Here is a 23,901-nt window from a genome sequence, read left to right on the forward strand (position 1 = left end):
CCAGTGGGACTTGCTTGTGTCCTTTTGGTCTGTGTTTGGCTCTCAGCCTGTTCTGAAGCATGCTGCAGTGCCACCCAGCATAACCTAGAGCAGTTGGAGTCAGAGGCTGAAGGCATGAAGGGGTTTGCTACTGATTCCTGACGCCTTTCATTTGTTTGTAGATGCTGAAAGACATTAAGAAGGACAAAGTTTTGCTGCGCCGGAAGTCTGAGCTTCCACAGGACGTCTACACTATAAAAGCCTTGGAAGCCCACAAGAGAGCAGAAGAGTTTCTCACCTCAAGCCAGGAGGCTCTCTGACGGGCTCAGGAGCTGGCCCAGGAAGCTCTGCCCCATCCCTTTCCTCCAGGGGTCATGGAAATGCACTTGGTTCTCATGTATAAGTAAGGAATGAACATGGTGAGCTGTGCCTGTCCTCCACTCCATCTGCATACCTCCAGGGTAGATCTGGTTTTATGTTAGAACTTGTATCTCACCACTGTCCTGTCCTCCTGCTTTTTCTCCGTCCTCCTGCTTTCCCACCTTGGCTCTGCAGGCGTTAGGGGAGCCTGCCTGACCTCTGCTTTTATCAGTCCAGGCAGGACTCACTTCACTGTGAGCTGCCACCTGATTTTACTCTGCCAGGCAGCCAGAGCCTCGCTCAAGGCTCTGTGTTGGGCAGAGCCTGCCATGCGTGGCTCAGTGTGCTGCTCCAAACTCCAAGTGCCCATCTCCTCCACACCTGCCCTGTGCTGCCTGTGCAGCTGATCCCTGCCTTGGTCAGAGGCCAGGCTAAGCTTGGGGCAGAAGCAGAGCTTGTGAAGGCTCTGCTGCCTCTCCAGCCTGCCTTGGGGTGCAGCTCCACAGCTGAAGGGTCTTAATGTACAGCAGAGGAAATGTTTACTTCCACCTTTCTTTTGCTACCAGCCCCTTGTTTTGTTTCCCTGTCAGTGGAGTGGGGGTTCAGTGCTTTGCCACCCCCAGTTAAGCTGGGTGCAAGCACTACATACTATTGCAGTCCTCCCTTTAGAGCATCCTTAGAAGCTCTCTTGTGAGAAAGTGAATTCCTTCTGCTGTTTGTGTTGGTCCGTGCTGACTCATTTCCTTCCCGATGTCTCGGGTTAATTGTGGGCCCAGAATTAACTTCCCGCTTTGTAGCAGGTGTCAGCCACTGACTTCTACTTTCTTCCTCTACCTGCTCAATTAAAATACTCCTGCAGCTCTCCCTTTGTCTCTGTATCCCATCCTTAGCTCTTCAGGGCCAGGGTTTCTAGGAAGCTTGTGCTGCTAGTCATTTCTGCAAGCTAGTGGAAGCAATGGCTACGCCTCCTGGGGTGTGGCTGAGTTTGAGTGTTCACTTGTCTCCTCATTATTATCAATGGCTAAGCGCTAGTGCTGAATCGCTTCCGTGGGTGCTCTGAGCAAAGTTCACCTGTCCTGTCACGTGTGCACCTGCTGTGGCCCGAGGCCCTTGTTAGTTATCACCTGGTGCATCAGGGGCCCGTGCTAACTTAGCATTTAGAAACACTTGCTGATAGCCCAGGGGCTTGCGCAGCACTTGGGTGCTCCTGTGATCCAGCTTTCACCCGTGTTGTTTGTGGTGCAGACTTAGTGCCAGGCCGAGGTGCCACCTGGTTTGTCATAGAGACGGAGTCCTTGCTTCTTACCTGCTGTGCCTGCTTTCTTGACACATGAGCTTAAGTGGGTTTGCAGTAGTGCAGGGAGCCTGCGGGGTTGGTGCTAGCCTGACACTGCTTTGCGGCAGTACGGGATGTTGTAGAAGGTTCTGGTGTATCTGCTTGTCCTCACCAGTAAACCATTTCCAGGTCAGAGCATCACCCCCTCTAATCTTTCTGCTGGTGTGCAGCACATCTTTCCTCCAAGCCCAGCGAGGCTGTTTTGACCTGTGTATCCTGCATCCCTGCCCTGTGTAGCTCTCTCCTCCCGGCTCAGCCCTTATCAGGAATGCCGCCATCTCTTGGGAGGAGCTGGCGGGTGCATGTGTGAGATCCCCCAGTCACACAGGGCCCCACCTCCCCTCCGCCTCACGCAACGGGCCAGTTCTAAAGTCAGGAGACTTCAGAAACACCTCAGGGAGGTTATTGCTTATTTTGAACATTAGTCTGAGCTCATGATCAGCTGCCAATCGATTACCTCACGCCTGGCACAGCATGTGGACATGCACCGGGTGGTGCCAGAGCAGCACAGCGGAAATGGGGGCTGCCAGGCTCGGGCTGGGCAGGAGGCTCCTTCCTGTCTCAGCACAGGCTCTCCAACTGGCTGCTTAGCTTCGTGCTGTAAGCCAAGACCTCATTTTTAGATTGCTACAGCATGGTATGCCCTCACTTGAGCCTGCTTGCTGCTGGGCAGTGGCTGCCTTTCCCCGCTGTGGGCTGCTCTGCCTGCAGAGGGAACAGAACCTTGTGGTGTGCAGGGGCTGGCACTGTCCTGCAGATGATCTGTCTCTGCTGGCAGCCCCTGACCCTGGCCAGAGGAATGCTGCTGGGGTTGTGCCATGTGCAGGGGCAGGATTGTAACACATCATGATTATGTGCTGTACAGCTTTGATGTTCCCATAGCTTTTTGTGTCTTGTTTTGGGTCAGGGAACTTAGGCTTAGTACCTTCACATCATCCTTTGTTGGCTGCCTATCCATTCCAGTGTCCTGGACACCTCAGAAGGGGACCATGTGAGACAGGGGGGAGTGTGCTCACCCTCTCACCACATGTACTGCTCATAGGCAGACCTGCATCTGCCATGCTACAGCTGCCCCTAGCTCAATACTTGGTTTCTAGCATTAGTGCTGCTCATTTCTGCCTATGCCTTTCCCCACATCAGCCAAATGGACAGAACTGGAGCTGCCTCTTCCACTCCACCTGGCTTGCTCCTCCCAAGGGAAAAAGCAAAACTACTGCATTCACACCCTGGACACAAGTATTAAGCTGCTTACAGTTCATATGTACATATGGTGTACTTTATTTTCAGTAGAGCATTACATAGTATGAAAGTGTTGGATTTTGTACAGATGTCCCTGTATGTACAGAACTAAATAAAACCAATCTCTTGGAATGACACATCGTGCTCCACCTGTGATATTCCAACACACAGACCCTATCCTGAGAGGAGGGGCCCTAGCCTGGAGAGTGACTTCTCTGGTTCTGTCAGCATGGGGCCAAGTCCAGTGTTTGTCCTGAGGGAATCTGGGCAAAGCCAGCCAAGCCCCATCACCCCATATGCATCCAGGCATGGAAAACAATCTGCTTCCTCAGAGCTAGAGGAAGCCAACACAACGTTACCACACTGACTTATGCACCAGCCAGAACCCAGAAAAAGGAGTGGGAAGGAAAATCAGACAATGTCAGTGGGACAAACTGGGAGGTTGATACTGGCAAGTCCTGTCAGCACCTGGCTCGGAGGCAGTGGGTGCTTCCAGGGTAGAGGGAGGGCTGGGGTTTGCAGCCGCTGTGCCGCAGCTCAGCCCTCAGTTCCACTGAGGCCGGGGGCCGCCGAGGCTCTGCCGGGCCTGCAGCGTGCGCTGCACCACGTCCTTCCACTGCTCCTCCGAGATCTGGTTGGCCCAGGCAGGGATGCCCAGGGTGGGCAGCTTCACGCTGGCCATCGTTCTCTTCACCAGCTCCACATGCTCTGGGAACAGAGAGGCCGTGAGACCGCGGCGGAGCCCCGGGCGGGTCCTGCCGGAGACGCGGTTACCTGCATCCATGGGGATGGAGCTGTGGCTGCTCTGAGCCGCGGCGCCTCCCGCTGCCTCCTCCTCATTCTCCTCCTCGCTGTCCACCGGCGGGTCGGGCAGGTGCAGCCTCAGCATCTGCGGAGAAAGGCGGGCAGCGGGGGTCGGGACCGCGGGCGCCGCCACCCCCGGCCCGGCGAGAGGCGCTGGGCGGTACCTGCAGCCGCTCCTGCAGGCCGGGGCCCGCGTCGCCGAGGCCCTGCTCCGGTTCCTGGCTCAGCGGCTGATACAAGTACCCGCCACCCTCCTCCTCTTCCTCCTCCTCCTCCTCCTCATCGCCGCTCCACCCGGCCGCGCCGTCAGGGCCCTCCGGCGGCCCGGGCTCCCGGGGACAGACGCGCTCGGGGCCCATGCTCGGAACCACCGCCATACACCGGGCGCGGCGCCGAGGAGGTGCCGCCGCCGCCGCCCGGAACCGCCGCCGCCGCCGCGGGGCACTCTGGGTGTTGTAGTCCCAGAGCGGGCCCCCGGCGCGGTGGGCGGGGCCGCCGGCACGCCGCCGGTGCCGTCGAGCGTCGCCATCGAGTGTCGCCATCTCGGTCTGCGCCGGGGCCGGAGCAGCGCGCCAGGGCCGGGCCCGTGCGGGGCGGGGAACCAGGGAGCCGCCCCTGAGGGGGCCGGGGCCCGGCACCGCGGAAGGGCCTGTCGGGGCCGCGCCGCTCTGGCGGGGGCGCCCGCGGACCCGGGCGGGGCCACGCCGCACTACAAGTCCCAGGGGCGGCGGGAGCTCCTGTCGGAGCGGGGCTGTCGGAGCTCCTTGTACGGGCACAGGTACGGGGCTGGGGCTGGAGCCGGGGCCGCAGGGGCGGGGGGAGCCGGCGGGGCCATGCTGAGGCTGGGGGAGGGTGAGGCCGGTAGGCCCCGCCGAGCCCCTCCGTGAGGGCCGGGGGCGCGGGGCCGCCGCCCTGCCCGGGTGCCCTCGGCCGGGCCCGCGGGCGGCGGGTGGGGGCGCGGGGCGGCACGGAGGGGCTCGGGCGGGCAGGGGCGGCCAACGGTGCTGGAGCGTGTCCAGAGTTGGGCAGAGGAGCTGCTGAAGGGTGCAGAGAGTGAGTCCTGTGAGGAGCGGCTGAGAGAGCTGAGGGTGCTCAGCCTGCAGACCCTGTCGCTCTCTACAGCTGCCCGAAAGGAGCTGAGGGCCGGCCTCTTCTCCCAGGTAACAACTCACAGGCAGGTCAAGCGAAATAGCTTCAAGCTGCACCAGGGAAGGCTTAGATTGGATATTAGGAAAAAATCCTTCACGAAAAGGGTAGTCTGGCGTTGGAACAGGCTGCCCAGGGAAATGGTGGAATCACCATCCCTGAAAGTGTTGAAAAAAATTGTAAATGTGACACTTTCAGGACATGGGTTAGTGGTGGGCCTGGCAGTGTTGGGTTAATGGCTGGGATCTGTGATCTTGGAGGTCTTCTCCATCCTTAGAGGATTCTGTGACCCCACACATCCCTATCCTCCCAGACAGGTGTGTGTTAGGGAGGCTGCCCTTCTGCCCTGGCATGACCTCTGCTGTGCCTTCTCTCTCCATCCCGTGGGCTCGTGTGGTTTCAGACCATTTATTCTCTCACCCAGCCGTGGCTGGTGTGAGGCTGCATGCCAGTCCCGTGTGCCAGGCAGAGGGAAGGCTGGCACCTGTGAGCACCACTCTGCCTGGGCATCAGTGTCAGTGCAACAGAGGGGCCGAGGAACAAACTGATGTAGCCCTGTGTAAAACTGTCAGCTCAGCTTTCCTGAGCCTGCTTCCCAACCCAAGGCCTGCCCTTGGCCTGGCAGACACAGCTTGACAGGCTGAGACAAATTCCTGATGGGAAAGTCAAGCAGTGTCTCCAAAGCTTAGGCATACTCCATAGAGAAGCTGGGGTTTGGGAGGCAAGGCGAAGAATAGAAGCTCAGCTGAGTAGGTGCAGAATCTCAGCTAGGCTTTAGGCAAAAGTAAGTCCAAATATTAGGCAAAAATAAGTGAGCAAAATATTTGGTGAAAAATAAGGAGATGGTGAGGCTGGCTGTAGGGATACCACTGGGATAAATTTGTGTGGTCTGAGCAGTGTGGTCTGTGGTTCCCATGGCTAACATGAGCTTCCAGAGCAGGCTCAGTTCACGAGCTCCAGGGCTGTTCTAGCACCATCTAATTTACTGGGGCTGGAATTGCATTGTGAGTGGCCGGGCTGTTGAATGTGCAAGCTTGCAGTTTCCCACTGCCTTAGCACAAATGCTCCAAGCATTAGATAAATGTCAAGCACAAGTGAAGAAAGCGGGTTGTTCTCATGTTATCTCTAACAGTATGTTGGATGTGCTTGAAATAGAACAGTCTATATGGGCTGCTGTGAACTGGCTGGGCTATTTTAAGGGTTACTAAACCTTGTGGCTGGTGTCTTTTGGGAGACGGGACTGAGGCAGCCACACGGTAGGATTTGCTCTCTGGAGCAGCTTTTCAGGGTAGGCTGCTCTTCTTGGGGTGCTGCTGTAATTCTGGGGGTAGCAGAATGAGTCCTTGAAAATCCAGGCTGCTGGGTTTCTCCCCCTTGCTTTGGGAATTGGATGCAACAAGGCTGATCTGAGCAGGTTTTAGAAATGGCTCTAGGTTTCCTTCTGTGTGCATGGAGCAGTGAGAGAGCCCAGGGAGCTCCCTTTGAGCAAAGAAGTGGATCCAAGGATATATCCAAGGGTTTGCTTTAAGATCATCACCTGGCTACTGTACTTGGAGATGCTCAGTAGCTTTCTATCTTGAATGAAGTATTTTCATAACTAATTGTAGGGTTTGAAAATACTAAGCCTAAAGCCAGTAGAACAAATGAGTGAAAAATATGACTAAAACCTGTTTTGGTTTTTTGTTGCTGTTTTGGAGATTTTTTTTCTATCTGTGCCCGAGTGCTCAAGTCAGCACGACCGTTTTGGAAGATATGCTAGTGAGAGATTATTGAGTGATATTTCTGTTGATCTCAGGTGTCCGTATGCTGTGTTGTTAGGTGTAAGCTGGAGCAGTTGGGATGAAGGTTGTTGCAGGCATTAAGTGCATCTTGAGGCAACAGCACAACCGGAGACATGGGAGTGCTTTCTGTAGGTGCTGTGTTGGAAGAATGCAGAGCTGAATTAAATCTGATTGTTCCCTGGCTTAGCAGTGAAATGCTTCAGGTGCTTTGTGGCAGAGGAACAACACACTGCTGTTCTCACTTAATTTCCAGCATCACCAACGTCAGGTACTTCACCAGTAAGTGAAGCATGTCCTGATTTTTAGAAATGCTCTTGTTCCATAATGACAGGACCTACCAGGGGTTTCAACATTTCTCTGCATCCTCTGTGCTTTACTGTATTTCTGGCTAGGTCATGGCAGACCAGGGAAATGGGGAGTTGTGAAGGTTGCATGGTTGAAAGTAAGAGATCTGTTCATTTTTGGAGAGTGGAAGTGAGGATCTAATGCGAGTCAGTGGAAGCAAGGGTGGCCTGAACAGAAGCTGTGATTCTGTGTGCCTCATCCTGCAGTGCCCTCCCAGTTCTCTAATATAGTTTGCCTCTGTCTTATCAATATTTTTGTGTTTTATAGCCTACATCACTGTTGCTGGTGTCCTAAATGAGAAACCACAGAATGTACTTCGCATAATCTAATATTGTACAGTTGGGGGAAATTGTTAGTAAATTGTTTCTTATCAATTTTGCTGTTTCCCGTTCTCCTTGGCTGTGTCCTCTGTGATCTGTAAAGAAATCTAAGCTGTAGCTTAATGTCAAGTGCACTTCTCCTACTAAGAAATCCTCATAGGAATGAGACTGAAAAGTGGTTTATTTATGTCCTCATTTATATAATAAAAATTAGCATTGGAAATTAAACTTGAAATGGAATTAAACAGTGTCCATAGTTGTAGGACAGAAAATATAGGTTTTTTTCTCAAAATGTGTGTCTAACTCTTATTTGTAGATAGTGTACAGAGGGGGCTCAGTGGAGGAAAATGCTTTGGGACAGAAGATTGATCTAAAGAAACGATTGTAAATAAGGCAGGCAAGGAGAATCTGAAGCTGGACATAGAAAGCATGGATGGAGCAGGGGAGACATCCTCAGGAGACAAGGCTGTGCGGGGAGGAGGGGAGGCCGGGCCTGTGTGTGGCTGAAAAGGGGCAAACAAATGCCTGGTGATGGCAGGAAGATGTGGTAGTTACAGGGTAGGGTTGTGGCCAGTGGCAGAAGAGGAAGATGGGATTTTGCACGGGTGCTTTTGTTACAGGGTAGAGAAGAGCTCTTGGGTTTGGAAAATCCCTGACAGCTTGTTAAACCCTGTGTTTTCCCATGACCTGTAAAGATTACTTCACACTTCTGGTCATTCTGTGTCGGTGAAGTGTTCAGATGAGTGTTTGCTTTTCTTGGCTCTGCGGAGGGGCAGCAGGAGGCTGTGCTGGCAGAGCTCTGTGTTTGCTCTAAAGGGGTATCCCCGGACAGAGCCAAGGCAAAGCACAGCCAACTTCCATCCCATTGCCCTCACCACCATTCCAGACCTGCCAGTCACCTGCAAAGCAATCATTTGGGGAAAACCTTTCCCAGTAATTGCAGGAAACAGCATTTCAACATTGTTGCTTCAACCTCAGCATCTTTCTGGCAGTGCCAGGGATTGAGCCTGGAGCTGCTGTTTCTCAGTGGACCAGATTTAACCTCTTGGGATGAGCTGCCTTCTGATGGGAATAGCAGAACTGCAGGGTAGCCAGCTCCTGTGGCAGTGACAGGACCAGCATCCTTGCACCTGGCTCAAGGGAAGCCCCAAAGGTGAGGAAGAGTGTTCCCAACCTTTCTGACAAAAAAGGCAGGGCCTTGGTACAATGCCTGCCTGCTGCGCCAAGCAGCTGTGCTCCTCTACCTCAGTAGGAATCAAGCAGAGAACTTGGAAATAAGATTCATCCTCTTGGTCCTCCTGGATTGGGCTCAGTCTGAAGGGTGTTGAAAATATTGATGGTGGTGATAAAGACCAGTTAAGCTCCTTGAGGAGTATTTTACAGAATCATTTAAACAAGAAGAGATTATGAGGGAAACATTGGTTAGATTTTTCAGGAATAACTTGTGACTGAGGCAGGAAACAGATTTAGATATGTGAAGCCTTCAAAATAGCTTGGAAGGTGCCTTTAGTGGGTTCCATGGAAACTCATCTGTTCTGTAGCTTTGCAGAAGACTTATGCAAGAGTGCTGCCTGGCTTAAAAAAAAAAAAAAAAACATGCTTAAGGAAAAGAACCTGTTAGATCTGAAATTGAAGCATGGCCTATAGAAGACAGGGGCTGTTCCTGGGCCCTTCTGGAGCACCCCTGCTGGAGCAAAGCTTGCTGCAACTCTCTGGCTTACTGACTGCAGTTTAGGTTAGGGTGGTTGCTGCAGGAACAGGCAGGTTTGCAGGAGAGGCTCCTGTTACAATAAGGCTGCAGGATGGTCTCTGTTCGAGCTTTGCATGTGTTCTGTCACATTCACGTACAGAGCATGAAAACAACTGAAAAAATAAATAACTTTTAAAATAAGCTACTCAAATTTTAATGACATTTGAGAGTTCTGGAATGAGGTGAGTGGTTACTGAATGGTTTTGAGCTGTCTATGGAGTCAGTGGATGAAGCTGGAAGCCTAAGCTCTGCTTCATGCCAGGAGCTCCCTGTTGGTGGCATCTCTTATTCTTCTGCAGGAGGGGATAAAATGTGAGTGTGTGGGTGTGCTGGGCACTGGGGTGGTCAGGCTGCTGATGAGCCTCCTTGTGAGCAGTGATTCCACTTGACCGAAGGGCTGGGGGTGGCCAAGTGGAGCAGAGCAGCACAGCACTGCCCCTCTTGCTGCCCTCCAGCTACTTCAGAAACCTAAAACGGGAGGGAAGTCCTCCTTGCCAAAATTCACTACTTTCCAAAATGAAATGGGGCAGAGCATAGGAATTTTATGTGTAGGAATTTAGTCCTTGTTCAAAGGCATCCCCAAATTTCTTTGGATTCTGCAAAGGCTGAAACTGATTGTGAGATGGGAGCATGCTGGCTGAATCTTTCAATAACCTAGAAACAACAAATAAAATAAGAACATTTTATTTGTGCTATCTGAAACACTGACATCTCTTCTAATGGCTGTTTTCAGCTAGGAGAAAACTGTTAAAAATCAAACTGACCTGCTGTTTCAGAAGCACCTGGATAGGACTCTCCTCTAGGTTCTTAAATCCAAAGGAGAATCTCTGCAAGAATCAGCTGTAGTGACTTCTGTAAGATATGGTCTAAGCCATCTGTTTGAGGAATGAAGGATATCAGTTGCTTAACAAGATGTGATGCTACAGAATTTTCATAGTTGTGCCTGGGTTTACTGTGGGAGGAAAAGACCTTTTCAGAGCATTACCAAAGAGCTTTCTACCTAGATTAGGGGGTTCTGCTCTCTTGTGTCTAATTAGATTGAACCCTAGTGCTCAAATCAATGAGTCCAAATGCTAATGTTGTCACCCACCCCTGTAATGGTGTGAAAAATGCCAGTCACTCATTTTTAAAATTTTAAAACTTTAATAGTAATAAAATGGTTATAAAAAATAGTAATACAATTAGAGTAATAACAGTTTGGACAATTTGAATTAGGACAATATGAGACAATAGAAACAAAGAGTTACAGACGTCCGGGTACCTTTTTCTGGGCAGCACGAGCCCAAAAAAGGACACACGTTAACAGAGGATTAACCCTTAAAAACAATAACCTGTTGCATATTCATACACCTCATCCATGATGCATAAATTCCATTCAAACACAGGATTCTGTCTGGTCATCTTCAGCTTCTTTTTCTGAATCCTAACAGCGCCTTCGAGGCAGGAAGAAGATGGTTTCTTCTGATAAGAGGGCAATAAATTCTTTTTCTCTAAAAGATTTAGGTGTCCTGTGGCTCCTATCTCACTGTGAGTCCTTTCTTTAAAAAAAGTATCTTACATAGCATAGTTTCTATTTTAACATTTTTTATTACCTAAAGCTATATTTAATACACTACTTAAGAGAATTAATACAGCATTACTTTCTAACACAACACATATAATATTCATTTGAATATTTGCAAAAAGCCAATCATAAAATACATGCATTTTTCACAACGACAAGTTGGTTGCTTTATGTAGGGGTGGTTATTTGGAGTTTTTTTGCTGGGTGTTTTGTTTTTAATCTTTTCCTCTGCTGTTTCTCAGAACTGATCCAAAGAGCACAAACCCTCTGGGTTTGTTCTTTTCACCTTCACCGCTGGCTCTCGCTGTGTGTTTTCATTCATGCAGACAAATGGCTCTGACATGAACGTGACGTGTGCGTGCCCAGGCTGAAGGTGTTTGGCTGGGGCTGCCTGTGCAGCCACCCTGAGGGGTTTTGTGTGCAAGGGCACCTCTGCTTGCTCCTCTGAGCCCTGCTCTGTGTCCCCTTCCCAAGAGGAACATTTCCAGCTGGGAGGCAGGTGAATGAGGACACATTAAGGTAACCTTTGCAGCAGGCATTCAGGGAAGGATGGATGTTGTTATTTTGGCCTTGTGTCTGTGTTGCAGACCTTGCAGTGGCCTCGGAAGCATGCGGCTGTGGCGCTGGGGGCCCTGAAGACCGCCTGGCTCGCAGGGAGGAATGCTCCGGTGGGCAGTGCACTTGGAAGGGGGGCCACGGAGGGTGAACCACGCGGCCGTGGCTGTGGGCCACAAGGTCTATTCCTTCGGTGGCTACTGCTCTGGAGAGGACTATGAGACCCTGCGGCAGATCGACGTCCACGTTTTCAACGCAGGTACACGTGTCCTCGTGGGGCACAGAGGGCTTGGCTTGCTGGGCTCACTTATTGCTTTTCTTGCCTGCTGGTACCTGACATGTTATACCCTGTAACATGCTGTCTGATACGTAAATTTCCAGAAAATGTTATCAGAGTAGGTAGGAGCCCCTTTCTTTGTGCAGCCTTGCATTTTCAGCTTCAGGGGCAGGACTGCAAGAGGGGCTGTAGTTCATGTGACTGCTAGGATAAGGACTCACTGAAATAGTCACATAGCCAATAGTTTGGTTTGTCCTTGTTCTCTGCAAACACAAAGTCAGCCAGGTGCAAAGAGGTGATATCGAGCTGGCTCAGGTCCCCCCTCATGGCATCATGTCCATGTTCAGCTGCCCATAGTGTGGAAGGAGCAGGGTGTGAGCCAGTGCACTCACTAAAGATTCCAGGTGTAGACATCTGAGCTGTTTCCCTATGGGGGCAGCTGACAACTGGTGCCAGCATGATGGAGTCAGTAGGGGCATGTGGCTAGGAGGGATGCCTTCCCTTTTTGGTAACAGCTATCGTGCAGATTCACAACATAGCTTAGAAAAGCATCTGCAACTGGAGCCATTTGTGTAGGGTAACCAGTACCTGTCATGAGGCTGAGTTGGAGCCATGGTTGTGCTGGCACTGGCTGTATTTCTTGATTGAGTGCTCCTTGAACTAAAGAGGTTACTGAGCTGGTCCCTTAAGCATTTCCCTGTAATTAGGCAGGTGATTAAAAAACTGCACAGATGCTTGGGTGGCTCCAGCTAAACAGAGCCAAGAACAGAGAAGCAATGACCAGTTTTGGAGACTGGACAGCGTGCTGAATGCTCTGTGAGCACCACATGTAGACAAACCTAGGGATAAAAGCATTGGTTACAGAGGGCTGCCAAGGTGACCTGCTCTCAGTGTAGAGGAGGTGTAGCTCAGGATCCTGTGAGCAGTGACATTCACCTCTGTCCAGAGGGACTGGGCTTTTATACTCAACACAGCTGAATGTTGTAGAACGTGCCAAGTAGAGCAGCAATCTTCTGGGGAAGCATAATGACTGTGCCCAAAGGAATGCTCTTGTGTTGTCTTTCCCTCTTACCACTCCCAAGTATTAAAGTGTCAGTCAGAATGCTGCAGCCACCACATGGGAAGTGACAGTGGCTTCCCGAGCCCTTGCTCAGCTAGCATTGTCAGGTGGCAGTGCTAAAGCCAAGATACCAGATTTTGAATGAGTCTTCCAAAGATGAAAGCTGTTTTAGGTAGGAAGCATCCAGTCTAGCTTGGCTTTAGATGGATGTGCTTCCTCAGTGCCCTTTCTGCCTGTGGGGTAGATGCCTACCTTTTGAGATGCCTGACTTTTCCCTTTCCCAATGTTAGTATTTCAGAGGAGCTGCAGACTATTTTCTTCTGTATTTTGTATCAGCTGTATGTAGAAAACAAACCTGGAGGCTGTGTGTGGTAGAAGGAGGGTGACTGGTCCTGTTATGTAATGGCTGTGTAACACTTGCTGTGGCTCTTGCACTGGCATTAAACCCTGTAATACCTGTTGACTGTTCTGGCTGCTGCTGGGCATGACACACAGGAAGGGGAAGCTGTAATCCCAAGGAACTCCTATTAGTAATGCAAGGTTAGCAGGGAGAACTTGAATACAGATGGGGTAAAGGAGGCAGACAGCCACCTCATCTATAGCTTCAAAACCAAAACCAAAGCAAACAAACCCAGTTCCTACAAAACTGCTGGGTTGTTTTACTTAAACTGTGCTCCTGCAAGTCCAAGTGATGCCTTCAGGTGTTCCCTTGCATTTTACTGCAGTGAGTTATTCCTGTGCTGCCCATTCTTCCAGCTTTGAGTCTCTTCAGCAATCTCACTAGCTTGAAGTAGTGTCTGCATTCATGGTCACCTCTGTACTTCATTTTTCTTTCCCTATTTGTGTGTGTGCTGTATCTTTCACTCACAGCCTAGGCTGAGCCAGAGTGGAAACCTTCTCAATGAATTGTTGTAGAACAGAGCCTTCTGGACTTCCAGAGGACTTCCTTCTGTATTTCTTAACTAGCTACTACTCGGGGTCAGACACAGCTTTCTCTTGTTTACTCAACCGCTTCTACCCCTTGTCACGGGGTAAAAGCACCGCACAGGATGGGTTATGAGCTGTGAGCAATTCAGCAGGCTTAGCATTTGACATGGGCTCAAACTTGTGTTTCCAGTGTCTCTGCGCTGGATCAAGTTGCCTCCAGTGTGGACAAACAGCCGAGACCACGTGAGGGAGGTGCCCTACATGAGGTATGGACACTCAGCAGTGCTCATCGACGACACCGTCTACATTTGGGGCGGTCGCAACGACACGGAGGGAGCCTGCAACGTTCTCTATGCTTTCGATGTCAGTAAGTTCCAGCTTCTCACTGCTCCTTGGCACAGCTCTTCTTGATCACACCTCCTCTCTGCCCCCCACTCTGCTCCCCAGCTTGTTTTCTTGTCCCTCGGTGACAATCTGGAGGAAATGGTGTCACTGTCTGTTTCAGCAGTTTTAGAAGCGGAGTATGGCGGCCATTGTGCTTACATCTCTGTAAAAGCCTTTGGGCAGAGATTGCTGATCTTTTCTAATGATGAAAATGGTTTTAATTTTTCTGTCAGCTTTGTGTGCTCTCTCTGATAGTAGCTATAATTGAAGTGTTCTCTCTATGTGATATAGTATTCCTTAATTGTGGCTCTTGAAGATTGTGGTTCCTCTCCAGTGTGGTTCTTCTTTCTGAAGGTGTGAAGGAGAGTGAGGAACAAAGCACAGGAGTAGTCCAGGACAGGATGGCAAAATCACAGGAGACATGAGTCAAGTTAGATAAACCTGAAAAATAAACTCCTTGAGCCTTTTAGTTGGCTTCTCCATAGCACTGCTGGAGCACCTCTGGAGAAAAGGCACCATCAGGAACTGCATGGACACAAGTGTCAGGAAAGAAAAGGAATATATCTGGATTCTGGATGCAAGTCCATCTAAATTCTGGCCAGTAACTGTCTTGCTGAACTTGCAAGGAAACTGCTTGCTCTGGTGCTTGGTCCAGAGATCTTTTTCTTTACCAGGAAATATCTTACAGCTTATGGCACAGGGTTTCCCCCTTCCTTCCCCTGACACATGCAGCTGAGAAGCCACCAGTAAAGCTCTGCCTACACAGAGGCTTTGTAGTGGGACCTGCCTAGTCTCCCTGGCAGCTCCAGTGCTTTAGCATTAAGTGAAAATTAACAGAAAGTCCTGTTCCAAGCCCTCTGCAGCTGTCTGTACACACAGGCCTGCCATTCCTGGGAAGTGTAGCTGGCAGTCACAGTCCCATGTCTGCAGTGTAAGTTCCACTGTAGGAGCCACATCAGGCTAAATAAAGTCCTGTCTGAGTGCAGTTTTGTTCCTGCAGTGTTGAGCAGATCACAAATTGAGGGTTTTTCCATCTCTAGTTTAACATGCTGCAATTGGGTGAGCTTTTGCTCATACAGTGTGACTGAGTTTGGAAGCAGCCCAGGGAGAAAAGGAACTCGATAGCCCTGGGATGTCACACTAGAGGCTCCCCAGGGATTCTGCTGACCTTGCCAGACCCTTTGTTTGGTGCCAGCTGGAGCATAGGTGGACACTTGTGTCCACAGGCCAAATTCAGAGAAGTCATCCTCTTGCTTTGGCTCCACGACTCTCTGAAATAGGCACTGGTTTTGGCAGCCAAGGGCTATTAGGGAGGGTGGGGGAATGTCTCCTGCAGCCTCGAGGCTTATCTGTGCCTCTGGGAGCTCTTGGGGCAGGTGCCTGTTAGCGCTTGGCACTGAGTCCTGGCTTGGCTCTGTGCTGCCCTGGCATGGAGAGCAGCTCTGCCTGGATTTAAGTCATCTTCTAAATCAAGCCAGCCCCTGTAGTGTGCAGGCTAAGGGGCTGAATCTGTTTGGTGCAGGCTCACAGGGGGCGTTGTGATGGGTGGAAAGTGAGGATGAAGGGATGGGAATGTAACAAGTGGAGCAGATAAGACAGGGAGAGCTGCACTGCAGAGGTGGAGATATGCACAACAGCTAACATGGAGAACTTGTGATTAAGTGATTTGTATCTGGGTTTGAGAGCTGTTTTTCCTCAGTCATGCTCAGTTACTGAGCATCTCCACGCCTTGAGGTCAGTTGTGCCACTTAGCATTATTGCTTCATTGTAATAGAAAGTGTGAATGCAGAGTTGATAAGTGACTCACAAGTACACTCTGCAAGAGATTGTGTAAAAGTAACATTGTTGAAGCCCTGCTGTACTACTCACACTTAAAATGTGAGCTCTTTGTCAGGTCTGGCAGTTGGTGGTCATGCCAAGAGGCTGAGGCTTCTGTCGCTGTGTCCCTCTGTGGGGGCTCAGGCAGGTAGCCTTGCCCAAAGAAGCTTGCAGCCTCTCTGGCAGAGCAGGTGCCGTGTGAGAAAGCAAGAATTATTTTTGCCTTAGAAATTTAAGAACAGTAGTAATAGAACTATCCCACCCCAACTCCTCCTGTGTTTTCTCAGCGTTGCCTCTTGTTTTGTTTCAGACACACACAAGTGGTTCACACCAAAGGTGTCTGGAATGGTCCCAGGGGCAAGAGATGGGCACTCAGCTTGTGTCCTGGCAAAGAGCATGTTTATCTTTGGAGGCTATGAACAGCTGGTGAGTAGTCTCTGTAACTGTTAATTGGTGAGCCCTTGGGAAAGAGGGTGTTGATACCCAGCACACTGATAGAGGCAGGACACGGGGGTGTATTTGTATTCCAAGTCACTGTCATTTTGTAACTTAGCAAAGTTATGGCATTAGTACCCAGGTTATGCTAATTGTTTTGTGGAGAAGATGGTTGGGAAAGCAAGTCCAAAAAGTGTTGGATTTTTTTTAAATTTCACAAAACATATTTACCACAAAGAGGTAAAAAATTAATTTTTTTTCTGGCTCATTTCTCAGCCAAATGTAGATACATAAATACGTAACATTTTTAATGAGTATATATTGATCTACATTTATTTTAATTTGGCTCAGAAATGAGCCAGAAAAATCACTTTCTGCAGTGTTGCTGTGAGGTTTTGTCCTAGTCTGGTGTATGTTCCCTGCAGCCTCCCCCTGCTTTGACATCTTGTTGATCCCTTTCAGCAAACATTTGGTTGCCTTCCCGTTAAGAATATCTTGAGCCAAAGTTCATCCTGCAATAGTTGTCAGTGTATCTAATGCTCTTTTTAGCAAATTCTTATGATGTAATCTTAAGAAGTGGGTAAATAAAAATTATCACTAGATTACAGAACATGTGCAAAGTCACGTCTGTTTGTTTGGAAGAGAGTTTGGGCTCTGTTACAGAAGCCTCTGGGTTATTCCTTCTTTTCTGAGGGTAATAGACCAAATCCATTATATTGATTACAGCAGCAGGAGGGGTTCAGATGTCTTTTTTTCAGCCAAGACCAAATAAACCTCTGGCTGTCTTGCTGCTCTCTACCTTGCCTGGAGGAGCAGGAGTCCACATTATGTGAATGCAATCTCCTCCAGGCAGGCAGCTGCAGATGGGTTTTGTGGGACCTCAGAACCTGGAGTGTATTTGCTCCTGGATGTTCAGCTTCCCACAAGTAATCTTGGCTTCTGCACATCGTTAGGCAGCCTTAGCAGAGCCAGTTTGACTGTCCTGCTAATGCCTCTTTTATCTGCTGCTACATGGAGAGGAGGCAGGCTCCTGCCATGAATGTATTGTATGCAGGACAGCCTTTGGAGGAGGAACTGAGCACCAAATAAATGGGAAAGCTGCAGGAAGAGACAGGACACCTTTGGGAAGAAATGGGCTTTGCTTTCCTCTTGTTAAGTGCTAAGTGCTGCCTGAGCAAGCACCTTGTTCCTTAGGAAGTACTGAATCCCAAGGGATGCTCCAGGTCTGCAGGGCAGCATCCTTTCTGTGGCTGGATGTGACCAGGCTTCTCAGTCCCTTTATGACCAAGCTGCTTGTGTGTCTTCCAGGCTGACTGCTTTTCAAATGATATCCATAAATTGGACACCACAAACATGACGTGGACCTTAATCTCTGCCAAGGTCAGTGTCTGTTTTTCCCTCTGGTTTGTGGAGGAAGTTTTGCATCTGCTTTTCTCTGGGGTAGCTGCCCACACTTGTCTCACAGCTTCTGGCTGGTGTGGCTGGGATCTACAGGATGGGAAGTTCTCCAGGAGAAGGCATCCACCCAACTTCCCCATCAAGATGTGTTATTTCCCTGGCTAATCTGCACTCTTTCTTTTGTCTTTCTTTTCTGCTCTGTCCTTCAGGGTACTCCAGCTCGCTGGAGAGACTTTCATTCAGCCACCATCATTGGAACAAAGATGTACGTGTTTGGTGGCAGAGCTGATCGGTTTGGGCCATTTCACTCTAACAATGAGATCTACTGTAACCGAATTAAAGTGTTTGATACAGAAACCAACTCCTGGCTGGACTCCCCTCCCACTCCCGTGCTCCCCGAGGGCAGGAGGAGCCATTCAGCCTGTGAGTGTGGGTCTGCTGAGGGTGGAGGATGGTGGAGGGAAGTTTCTGCCTGCCTTAGAAGGGGTGTTTGCTCTGCTGGGTGGGGCTGTGGGTTAGAAGGGGTTGCACAAAGCCCAGTTTTTGTGGAAAGCTGCTGTCCACCAAAAAGCCTTGCACTCCACACTGCACATGAAGGTGATGTAAGGAGAGGTGGACAGCCAGCATCACATTACTTTGTGTATGGTGTTGGGTCAGGGACCTGCTGGGTGGCCCTCTGATGTCTGTGCTTACTCCCTACAGTCAGCTACAACGGGGAACTCTATGTATTTGGTGGCTACAATGCACGCCTGAACAGACACTTCCATGACCTCTGGAAATTCAATCCAGGTATTTATGCTTTTAACTTGCTGCAGTGATAGTGCTCCAGGCCCTCAGGCATGTGAGTGCTCAGGGAAACATACTGTCCAAGGAGTACTGCTTGGGGGGGAATGGCTCTTGGCTCTTCTGACAGCAGCTTGCTACTGTGCCTGTTCCTCCTCAGGATGTTTCCAAATCTCAGTTATAAAATAAAAAATGAGGTATTGCTGAAAGACATATATCATTGGAAAAACTTTGTCTTGTTCTTAAATATGCAAAAGTACTGACAGAAGAGAAGATATGGGAAAACAATAGGTTTTAGGGAAGAGAGAGACTATAGCTGGAGAAACCATTCAGCTTGAGCTGCAGGATCACCATCTCTTGGTACCAGCTCAAATTGTGCTGCAGAAGGAGGGGTTCTTCAGCTGGTACCCTGAATATCAGTCAGCTGTGAGGTGGTTTGGGGTCCTCAGGCACGTTTCACTGTCTAGACTCATTTTGTTTGCTAATTGCTTTGCATAGTAAAGTTACCTGAGAGCAGCCAACCAGCTGCTCCCCAAGCTGATTGTGAGCTGGTGAGAGAGCTGCTACAGGTTTCAGTCTTGTGCTTTGTCGCCCCCAAGCATCCTTGCCGCAGAGAGCAGCAAGAACAAAGGCTGCTGTCTCCACCTGGTCCAGTTCTCCAATCCCTCCTCCCGCAGCCGAGCTATCCCAGCGGCTGATGCACCTCTGCCCGGGTGCTCTGCGCTCGCAGCCTGCCAGCAGATGGAGCTGGTTCCTGGATCTCCCTCCTCCAAATCCCGACCGCAGCAGGCTCTGGGGAAGGGAGGCTGCCTGTCTGTCCCTGCAGCTCTGCCCAGTACAGCTTCCTGTGATGTCGGACCCGCTGCCATGGCAGTCTGTGGGTCCTGGTGCTCAGGCTTTGCAAGTGAAAGGCCTTGATGGGGCCCTGAGCAACCTGGTTTAGTGCAAGGTGTCCCTGCCCATGGCAGGGGGTTGGGACAAGATGGTCTTTAGGGACCCTTCCAACCCAAACCATTCTATGATATGACCTGCAAATCCTGTCTCAGCAGGTAGAGCTCCAGGACTGTGACTGGCACTTCAGGAACAGTCTCAGGGAAGTGCATGATTCACCATTAATTAGGAGGTCAGGGGGGAGGCTGGATATTGGCTAGCTGGTGTCTCTGGGGTAGTGCTTTTCCTGTGATCTGTTTAAATTCATAACCTGCTTATAGCTGGTCTTGGCCAGGCTCTTGTGTCAAGCTGGTGCACTCTTTTCCTCCTGTTAGTTTCTCTTTCTTGGAGGAAGATTGAGCCCAAGGGGAAGGGGCCGTGTCCTCGGCGCCGGCAGTGCTGCTGCAGAGTGGGGGACAGAATCATCCTCTTTGGAGGTACCAGGTGAGTTGTGTGAGGTGGCTCCTCGAGAGGCTTTGCCAGTCCCTTGAGCACAGTGTCCCTTCACACTGTGACCCATCAGATGGACTTCAGAGGCATGTGGCAAGTGTCAGCCTATCTGACACGTGTAGGTGATCGTGTACATCAGGGTCCTCTGAAAAAAGGCCATGGAAGAGACTGAAGGTGTCATGTAAGCTTGTAAAGCATCTGGTGACAAACCATCTACATGTAGAGACAGAAGGGTGTAACAGGCTGCTCAGGAGGGGCTGTGCAGTGCTCAGGCTTTCTGGTGAATAGGTTGTGGGGGTAAGAGAGGAGATCCTGCTGTCAGAAGGACACGTATCTCAGTCTGCTGTGCCAGAGCAGACCTCAAACTGACTTATCTTCACCTACATGCTGCCCTGCTTCTCCCACCAGAGCTTCCATTGGCAAGTGTGGGTTCTGCTGCCAAGCTGCAGTGGGATGTCAGCTCATCTGGGAGCTGTTTGAGGAGCCTACACACAAGACAAGACAATGTTGCCTTCTGCACCAGTGTTCCTTAGCAACATTCCCATTCACAACAGGGACCTGGTGTTATGGCTTTAGCTGTCAAACACTTCAAGTGATACTGTCAGGGTGCAGGGCAGCTGGATGTGGCCAAGAGCCTTAACAGCTGCTAAAAGAAAGGAAGTGGCCTATCACCAGGACACACTCTATGCTGTCTGGAGTGACAAATTGCAGCTCTGGAGCACAGTCCTGCTTGCCAGTATCTACCTTGCAGAGACATCTTAAATGCTCTCAGCTCTCCACATGGTTTGGAAAGCTTTGGGTCTCTCTCTGGGATCTTGACAGTAGCTTTTTGGGGCTGCTTCTGAAGCAAACTTGGGGCACAGAACCAAGGGTGACCTGGCTGTACCAGTGTGTGATGGGGTGAAGGGGGAGTGTGCTTAGCTGTAGGATGTCCATGTGACTTTGAGGGAGTGCTTAGTGCAGGTGAGGTATGCAGAGGTGCTGAGTTTATCCAGTCTCCTCAAAAGATACTGGGTGCTGCTCGGTACAGCAGAAGCTAGGGCTTGGTAGGGCTTTATGGGAGTTTTGGGTGGTCCCAGATGCTGTGCTGTGTGGATTTGTGTTGCAGCAGCTGAACTTTGATGTTAAGCCTTGGCACTCCTGGGAAATGCTAGCAAACCACATCAAATTTGACACCATCTTTTTGGAGTTTGGTTCACCCTTGCCAGGCAATGCAGCAATGCCTTGTCTTCTCCATGAGCCGCTTCAGAATTCAGCTTGTTTCTTAGGTCAGGCTCAGCCCCAGTACAGGCACATTCATCAGCACTAGTGTAGGCTGGGAAGAGCTGCTGGCAGCCAGGAATGCAGCCTGCTTGAGCTGGAGGGAGGGTCTTGGGGAAGTGGGAGGTGGGGGTGGGCCGTGCTCGCTTCCTGTAACAGTTATCAGGTGTATTCTGGAGCTGCCTGGCGAGATAAGAAGTTTTCCAGGAAGTCGTTGTAATGGAGAACTCCCAGCGGTCTGCCTGCTGACCTGTGCTCCCCTGGCTGGCAAGGGGGAGGGGTGGGGGCTGTCCTGCAGGGATTCTCAGAGGATGAGCCGCAGGCTCAGCTTTCTAGGGAACAGCACTGGGGGATGGGCAGCAAAACCCCTTTGTGTCTGCCTTTCGAGGATTCACACATCCTGCTGAAGAAGCACTTCTGCAGGCTGGTTGCTCCTATGGCATCCAAAAGCTTTGTTTCTTTGGTAGTCCTGGCCAGAGCTTGGTGGTTTTGCCCCAGCTGTGGTCCCTCACTGTGGCCAGGAGCAATCCCTCACTTGTGTCCCGTTTAAGGGACCAGGAAGCCTGGTGTTCCCATTAGCTGTGTCACAGTTGTGGCCCTGGTCTGGTTTCCTCCTAAGCCCACCAGCAACTCAGTTGTGCAGAGACCATCCTCAAGGAAGAAGTGGGGGGAGAAGGAATGCTGTAAAACAGTTTAGCTGAAGAGATGCTGATCCAGATTTGGCTTGAGACTGTGTTTTCCCTGACAAGGCTTAGGAATCCTGGCTCTGGTGAGAGAATAGGGGCTGTCACTGAGTCACTGCAGGGTGAGTTGTTTTGCAGCTGGAATGAGCAGTTTTGCTGGGCTCTGGCTGGCAAAGGTGTGCCCTGCACGCTGCTGCCTGGGAGTTGCAGGGGGTTGCCTGGTCTTGAACTCCAGGCTCACCCTGCTACTTTCCTTTTGCCACAGACGTGGTGCCTGCTGGCTTTCCTTTGATAGATAAGGGATGGCCTAGGGTTTCCTGTGACGTGGATGTGAGATTAGATTGTGGTGTGGTAAGCACACGAGCTGGAGTTAAGGGGGCTCCTGCCTGTATCCGGGCAGATGGGTCCCATCAGCAACAGGTCTTCTGTGCCAGCACTGAGCTGTGCTCTGCAGTTTGGCCTGAGGTTGTGGGGACCTGGGGGAGCAGGTACTGCCTCATGTCCCATGAGTGTGAAGCTTTGTGGCTCCTGGGTGGGGAAACAAGTGACACTGGGGCAAGGAGTCATTGCATGAGGTCGGTCCCAGCTAAGAGGTGAGGGCACACTAAGTTGGTTTGTCACAGACCAAAGCAGGACTTAAAACACTTTTCCTTTCTTTCAAATTCTCCAAACAACCATCAGCCAAGGGAGTATTTTCCCATGTTTCAGCACAGGCTGATCTGTCTGTGCAAGGAGATGTAGTGTCCAGTCTCTCAGGTGCTTTGGTTGTTCCATCAAGACCACTGTGGCAGGAAACCATAGGTGAGGCTGGCTGTTCCCTAGAAATGCCTGGTGTTGTAGTTCCTCATTAACATTTCTGGACCAGCATCAAATTGGAGTATCAGCAAATTGGAATTGGTTTAAAATGATTGCTGCATTGCTCAGTGCTCAGCTACAGTCTTCTGAAATGCCATTTCCATTTTGGCACAATCACTCCAGCTGTGGCTGGAGTCCAAAGTGATTCCTCAGTCGGACTGAGAAATGTCTGTGCTTGCCCTGCTACGCAGATGTTTTGTAGCTGTTTTCTGTACACTCCTCTCAGAGCATCTCAGTGGCCAAGCTGAAATAAATGCAGTAGATCTTAACTACATGAGAACAGGAGTGATGGACAGGTGAGATGAGGGGCAGGCTCATGGCTCATGGAATCATCATGGTCATCCATGAAAAGGAGGCAGATCTCCCATGCCCTGCAGAGGAAATAGTGTGGGTTTCTGCTCCCTGGCTCCTGTGCAGCTCTGCCTACTCTGCAAGGAGCTGAGAAAGTGATGACTTTGGGTGCTGCTTGGAGCATCACAGGGGATCACAGGGCCCCTGCCTGGGACAGGGAGGCCAGGGGACATTCCTGGGCTTGCTCAGCCCTTGGTGAGCTAGTGTATAAGAATTCTGGCACTGACTGACACACTGTGTTTGGTTTCTGCAGCCCATCTCCAGAGGAGGGAATGGGTGATGAATTTGACCTGATGGATCACTCGGATCTCTACATCCTTGACTTGAGTACGTGAGCACTTCCTGCCCAGCTTGTACCTCTTACCACAAGATGCCCTGTGAGCAGGCCCTGCTGTGAAGCACCTAAATGTGCCCTCTGTGGCTGCAGGTGCCATCTCCTGGAGCCAGACAGCTGTGTCTGACCAGTGTGCTTGGCTTAAGGCAGAGCAGCCAGAGGTGCAGCCATGCTTTGTGCACTCCTGCATGCAAGACCTATTGTGGGAGCACCCCAGCCTGTCCCTGGTGTGCACGCTGTCTTGTCCCTCAGACAAGGCTCTGCCCTGTTTCCTGTGGCACTGATTGCATGATGCTGGGGCCTCCTCAAAGCCTGCTGTAACTAAACTGCTTTATTTTCCCAGGCCCCAGTCTGAAGACGCTGTGTAAGCTAGCAGTGATTCAGTACAGCCTGGACCAGTCCTGCCTTCCCCACGACATCAGGTATGGTGTGCCTTGCTGGGAGCTCACCCTGGGTGCTCCAGGCCTGGCTGAGGGCTGCCCAAGGCCCTGGGCACTGTGCACCTTTGTGGGCTGGGCTGGAGACTGTAGCTGAGGCTGACATGAAGCAAAGCTGCTCTAGCCCTGGGCACTGTGTTTGTGCTTTCTCTCAGTGTGTATCCTCTTGGTGTGTTACAGATGGGAGCTCTCAGCCATGACAACCAACAGCACCATCAGCCGCCCCATTGTCTCCAACCAGGGCTGAAGAGAACTCGTCCTTCTACCACCCTGCCCTCACCCTTCCACATACTGACCTCTTGCTCCACTGCCTGCATGAATTTTTAGCCCTTTCAAGCAA

At 50.7% G+C, this 23,901-nt stretch overlaps 3 protein-coding genes across 4 annotated transcripts in view; 2 read left to right on the forward strand and 1 right to left on the reverse strand.

The window, feature by feature from the left end:
• Positions 1 to 3,051, forward strand: part of PPP2R5D (protein phosphatase 2 regulatory subunit B'delta) — a 27,635-nt gene extending 24,584 nt beyond the window's left edge. For both annotated transcript variants that reach the window (XM_030945418.1, XM_030945419.1), the window contains exon 16: positions 162 to 3,051. In XM_030945418.1, the coding sequence (XP_030801278.1) occupies positions 162 to 299 (138 nt within the window). In that variant the 3' untranslated portion in view covers positions 300 to 3,051. The remainder of the gene's footprint in view (positions 1 to 161) is intronic.
• Positions 2,924 to 4,144, reverse strand: MEA1 (male-enhanced antigen 1). Its single transcript, XM_030945421.1, has 3 exons — positions 3,883 to 4,144; positions 3,689 to 3,803; positions 2,924 to 3,622 (listed from the first exon to the last, which is right to left on the reverse strand). Exons 1-3 carry the CDS (start codon positions 4,093 to 4,095, stop codon positions 3,459 to 3,461), a joined length of 492 nt encoding a protein of 163 aa, XP_030801281.1. The 5' UTR covers positions 4,096 to 4,144; the 3' UTR covers positions 2,924 to 3,458.
• A 199-nt stretch (positions 4,145 to 4,343) lies between these two features.
• On the forward strand, positions 4,344 to 23,901 carry KLHDC3 (kelch domain containing 3). The gene is made up of 11 exons (XM_030946143.1): positions 4,344 to 4,496; positions 11,212 to 11,438; positions 13,634 to 13,810; positions 15,956 to 16,071; positions 17,389 to 17,460; positions 17,688 to 17,901; positions 18,181 to 18,267; positions 19,527 to 19,635; positions 23,044 to 23,117; positions 23,468 to 23,546; positions 23,742 to 23,901. The coding sequence occupies exons 2-11, from the start codon at positions 11,285 to 11,287 to the stop codon at positions 23,806 to 23,808; spliced, it is 1,149 nt and encodes a 382-aa protein (XP_030802003.1). The 5' UTR covers positions 4,344 to 4,496; positions 11,212 to 11,284; the 3' UTR covers positions 23,809 to 23,901.

This window comes from Camarhynchus parvulus, chromosome 3 (assembly GCF_901933205.1).
Source record: "Camarhynchus parvulus chromosome 3, STF_HiC, whole genome shotgun sequence".
Classification (NCBI taxonomy): domain Eukaryota; kingdom Metazoa; phylum Chordata; class Aves; order Passeriformes; family Thraupidae; genus Camarhynchus; species Camarhynchus parvulus.

Coding starts and splice junctions, on each gene's coding strand:
- MEA1 (XM_030945421.1), bottom strand. CDS start 4,095: ATGGCGGTGGTTCCGAGCATGGGCCCCGAGCGCGTCTGTCCCCGGGAG. Junction 3,804..3,882: donor GCCTGCAGGAGCGGCTGCAG/GTACCGCCCAGC, acceptor CTTTCTCCGCAG/ATGCTGAGGCTGCACCTGCC. Junction 3,623..3,688: donor CTCCATCCCCATGGATGCAG/GTAACCGCGTCT, acceptor CTCTGTTCCCAG/AGCATGTGGAGCTGGTGAAG.
- KLHDC3 (XM_030946143.1), top strand. CDS start 11,285: ATGCTCCGGTGGGCAGTGCACTTGGAAGGGGGGCCACGGAGGGTGAAC. Junction 16,072..17,388: donor TTGGAGGCTATGAACAGCTG/GTGAGTAGTCTC, acceptor TGTGTCTTCCAG/GCTGACTGCTTTTCAAATGA. Junction 17,902..18,180: donor CAGGAGGAGCCATTCAGCCT/GTGAGTGTGGGT, acceptor TACTCCCTACAG/TCAGCTACAACGGGGAACTC.